General features: G+C 39.9%; 1 protein-coding gene across 1 annotated transcript; it reads right to left on the bottom strand.

Moving 5' to 3' along the window:
• Positions 1-4,263: 4,263 nt before the first annotated feature.
• Positions 4,264-4,621, bottom strand: LOC100935961 (ubiquitin-conjugating enzyme E2 variant 1). Its single transcript, XM_003777393.2, is given in 2 exon segments — positions 4,264-4,573; positions 4,575-4,621. Coding segments are annotated over 2 exon segments (357 nt in total).
• Between the last annotated feature and the right edge of the window lie 273 nt (positions 4,622-4,894).

The following is a 4,894-nucleotide window of genomic DNA, read 5'->3' as shown; positions in this document are numbered from 1 at the left end:
GCATAATTTAACTTAAATACATATAACTTACATACATAAAAACATTCAATTTTATGTAGGCAGAAGTATGGTTAGAAGTCAGGGTGGTGTTTACTTTTGGTGGGAGGTAGTGACACGAAAAGAGAATGTAAGCGAGAGGTTTCTGGGGCTGCTGCTACTGTATTTCTCTCTTGATGTGGGTAATGTTAATGGAGTACATTCAGTTTGTGAAAATTCATTGCATGGTACCCTTTTGGCTTATGCTGTTTCCTGCATGTAGGTGATACTTCAATAACATTTACTTAAATCTAAGCACTCTTTAGTACACTCAGGGTTCTTCATTTGAGTTTGAATGTGTTGTAGGAGGCTCGTGCTTCTGAAGAGGGAGTGTGCTGTTACCACTTTGATATGCAATGAATCTGTTCACTTTGGGTGTGACCCAAGAAGCCTCTGGAAGAACATACATGGTCATTACAAGCAGGACAATATAACTTTTCTTCAACATCTTGTTGATAGGCAGAGGAGGGGCTAGGTTGCAGCAGAGAAAGCATTGCAGGTTGAAGGCTGAGAAACTCTGGAAGGGGAGCAAGTGAGCCTTCTTCGCTTTGGTAGATATGTAAAGGGAAGAGGCCTTTAGGTTTCTTTTCTTTTATTTCTTTCTTTTTCTTTTTTCTTTTCTTTCTTTTTCTTTTTTGAACTTTACTTTGTTCTCTTAGCTGGCTGTCGTTCTAGCTGGTGCATTAAGGAGAGCGAAGACTTGAGGCTATGCCAATGACATTGGTGTAAGCCTGGGTCTTGGATGATAGAAATACATCATGGGTAACAAAGGGAGCTTGGGCCTTGGAGACACAGGGGCCTGATTTGACTGTGAGTCATCACTTGGTATATCTGGGTGAATGTGGAGAAAGTTGTGAATTCTTTCAGAGTCCCAGATTTCTTTACTTTTTTTTTTTTTAGAATACAATGAATTGCTGTTATTTTGATACACATTCATATTTCAGCATTTAGTGGTCCTGAACAGAAAGTGGAAAAATTCAGCAATTTGCTGGGAAGTCAAGCTGGCCAATTTTGGGGATCTGCCGGGCACACTAAGTTCTTTCTTAATCCCTGCTGAAACTATGAGAAGCAGCAGCACCAAAACCAAAGTAGAGTATGTGCTGAATTCAAGGTTCTTTTTGTGCCAATTGTCAGATTCTGAATGGACCCAAATGGATTGCAACAACAACCAACTGAGAGTCCTGTTTCAAACTTCTTCAATTTCTAAAAGCAAAAACAATGATAGGGAATGAAAGCAATTCAGAAAGGTCATGCATGTTTACAAGTGTCTTTGTGTGGCCTTTTCCAGGTTTAGCCACCAGAGACTCTGAGAGCCGGCAAGTCTGAGTAACCCGGTGACTCTGTTTTCCCTTCATCACAACATGAGCTAAAAAAAACCATTGGTTTAAATATGGTTTAAATATGGAACCAATGTGTTTTTTAGCTTGTGTTGTGATGAAAGGAAAGCAGAGTCACTGGGTTACTCAGACTTTCCGGCTCTCAGAGTCTCTGGTGGCTAAACCTGGAAAAGGCCACACAAAGGCACTTGCAAACAAAAAGAGCCGGTATAGCCAAGACAATCCTAAGCAAAAAGAACAAAGCTGGAGGTATCATGCTACCTGATTTCAAACTATACTACAAGGCTACAGTAACCAAAACAGCATGGTACTGGTACCAAAACAGATATATATACCAATGAAACAGAACACAGGCCTCAGAAGTAATGCCACACATCTACAATTTAAACACATTGATTTAAATATGGAACCAATGTGTATTTTAGCCCATGTTGTGATGAAAGGAAAGCAGAGTCACCAGGTTACTCAGATTTGCTGGCTCTGAGTCTCTGGTGGCTAAACCTGGAAAAGCCCACACAGAGAAACTGGCAAACAAAAAGAGCCCATATAGCCAAGACAATCCTAAGCAAAAAGAACAAAGCTGGAGGTATGCTACCTGACTTCAAACTATACTACAAGGCTACAGTAACCAAAACAGCATGGTACTGGTACCAAAACAGATATATAGACCAATAGAACAGAACAGAGGCCTCAGAAATAATGCCACACATCTACAACCATCTGAACTTTGACAAATCTGACAAAAACAAGCAATGAGGAAAGGATTCGCTAGTTAACAAATGGTGTTGGGAAACTGGCTAGCCATATGCGCAAAACTGAAACTGGACCCCTTCCTTACACCTTATACAAAAATTAACTCAAGTTGGATTAAAGACTGAAATGTAAGACCTAAAACCATAAAAACCATAGAAGGAAACCTAGGCAATACAATTCAGGACAGAGGCGTGGGCAAAGATTTCATGACTTAAACACCAAAAGCAATTGCAACAAAAGCCAAAATTGACAAATGGGATCGAATTAAACTAAAGAGCTTCTGCACAGCAAAAGAAACTATCATCAGAGTGAGCAGGTAACCTGCAGAATGGGAGAAAATTTTTGCAATCTCTTCATCTGACAAAGGGCTAATATCCAGAATCTACAAGGAACTTAAACAAATTTACAAGAAAAAAAAACAACCCCATCAAAAAGTGGGAGAAAGATATAAACAGACACTTCTCAAAAGAAGATATTTATGCGGCCAACCAACATATGAAAAAAAGCTCATCATCACTGGTCATTAGAGAAATGCAAATCAAAACCACAATGAGATACCATCTCACACCAGTTAGAATGGTGATCATTAAAAAGTCAGGAAACAACAGATGATGGAAAGGATGTGGAGAAATAAGAATGCTTTTACACTGTTGGTGGGAGTGTAAATTAGTTCAACCATTGAGGAAGACAGTGTGGCAATTTCTCAAGGATCTGGAACCAGAAATATCATTTGACCCAGCAATCCCATTACTGGGTATATACCCAAAGGATTATAAATCATTCTATTATAAAGACACATGCACACGTATGTTGACTGCAGTATTGTTCACAATAGCAAAGACTTGGAACCAACCCAAATGCCTATCAATGATAGATTGGATAGAGAAAATGTGGTACATATATCACATATATACCATGGAATATTATGCAGCCATAAAAAATGATGAGTTCCTGTCCTTTGCAGGAACATGGATGACACTGGAACCATCATTCTCAGCAAACTAACATAAGAACAAAAAACCGAACACCACATGTTCTCACTTGTAAGTGGGAGTTGAAAAATGAGAACACATGGACACAGGGAGGGGAACATCACACACCAGGGCCTGTCAGGGTATAGGGGGCTAGGGGAGGGATAGCATTAGGAGAAATACCTAATGTAGATGACAGGTTGATGGGTGCAGCAAACCACCATGGTGTGTGTATACCTATGTAACAAACCTGTACATGTACCCCAGAACTTAAAGTATAATAATAATAATAGAAAACAGCATTTGCAAAGTGATTTGTTTATTCAAAAATAGTGCCTGTTATACTAAAAAAAAAAAAATTGGCTGATGATGCTGGCAGAGGGTGGCAGGGCCCAATATTCACATCCCAGGCTGAGCAAGAGTGAATAAATGTGGTTCCAAAACTAAACAAGAGAAGTCAGAGGTTCTTTCCAACCTTGCCTGGTGGGCTTCTGGCCACAGCAAGGAAGTGTCATGGAAAGTGTTGGGTGGTGATGATGCAAAAGGGAACTTGAGCAGGAGAGAGGAAAAAGCAGCACCCCTTGAAAACAGGTGCAGAGAGAAGATATGGGGAAAGCCCCAAATTCCTCACCAAAGGCCAGCCTCCGGGTTTATCATCGGTGCCTCGGCCCAGGGCGGGAGTGGAGGAGTGTAGAGACAGGGCTATGGCTTGGACAAAGGCATCATTAAAGACTTAAGAAACAAGGGGTGCAGGCAAAGCACCTCCACACGCAGCAGGTCCGCAGGTTGAAAACTTCACATCGATTCTAACAAGCCCCCAGGCTGAGGGCTGCTGCAGGGAGGGTGGGAGGCGGGGGAAGAAAACGGGAGAAGGCAGAGATCCCAGGCCACATAACCAGCAGCAAGGCAAATGTGTGATGCACCTTTTCACCATTGAGTTAGATGTGCCTCCCTGGTTATGATGGGAATCAATTCAAATATACTTTCTTGATCAGTTCAACTACATGGGAAGTGGTCACATGTGACAGAATGATTTGTCATAGCACAACTTACATATTTCAAGTGGACTAAAAATTAGCATCATTTATAGTATCTTCAGATAAATAACCTTTGACTAGAAGCTTCCTTTCCAATACTTTAAGGTCTACAAGAGGCATCTAGAACGTTTACTGCCGTGGAAAATGAAGACCAGTTAAATCGAATGGAAGGAAAGAAGGGCCTGTGGTTTTTCTTTTTGATGAATTGCTGTAACACTGTCCTTCAGGTGGCTGAAGGAGTTTTATATCTGCTTTGGACATGACTAGGTGCCAAAGCTCTTGCAGAACAACTATGATACTGTGTGAATTCTGCCCTTTTGCTAGTACTAATATGGCTTTTGGGTCCACCACTACATTAGAGCTATCAACTCCATTTGTATTAATTTTTGTTACAATCTTACAAAGGTGAGTGTTTTTGGGTGTTTTAGGTCTACATTCTAAGACTGTGTGTTCTGTTTTCATAAGTTGTCTGAGCCCAAAGTAGCATCCAGAGCCCCAGATTTGTTATATAAAACAGAAGAGATACATTCTAAAGTATTAGCATTAGTAAAGTCAGTTTTATACTTTTTTAAACCACGATCTTCATTAAGATAAACATTTTACATCAAGATCCAGTACAAGTTCACAATGTGTGCACACACACAAAGAAATATTTAACAAAATAATTTCTGTAATATTACAAAGCAATTATTACAAAATAATTATTTATAATGGACTCAGATGTTTCCAATTCTATTGTATTTATTTTTAAAACAAAATG

The sequence above is a fragment of the Pongo abelii genome, chromosome 13, assembly GCF_028885655.2.
Source record: "Pongo abelii isolate AG06213 chromosome 13, NHGRI_mPonAbe1-v2.0_pri, whole genome shotgun sequence".
Lineage (NCBI taxonomy): Eukaryota > Metazoa > Chordata > Mammalia > Primates > Hominidae > Pongo > Pongo abelii.
The sequence above is the reverse complement of the archived record's forward strand: the minus strand, read 5'-3'. Positions and strand labels throughout refer to the sequence as shown.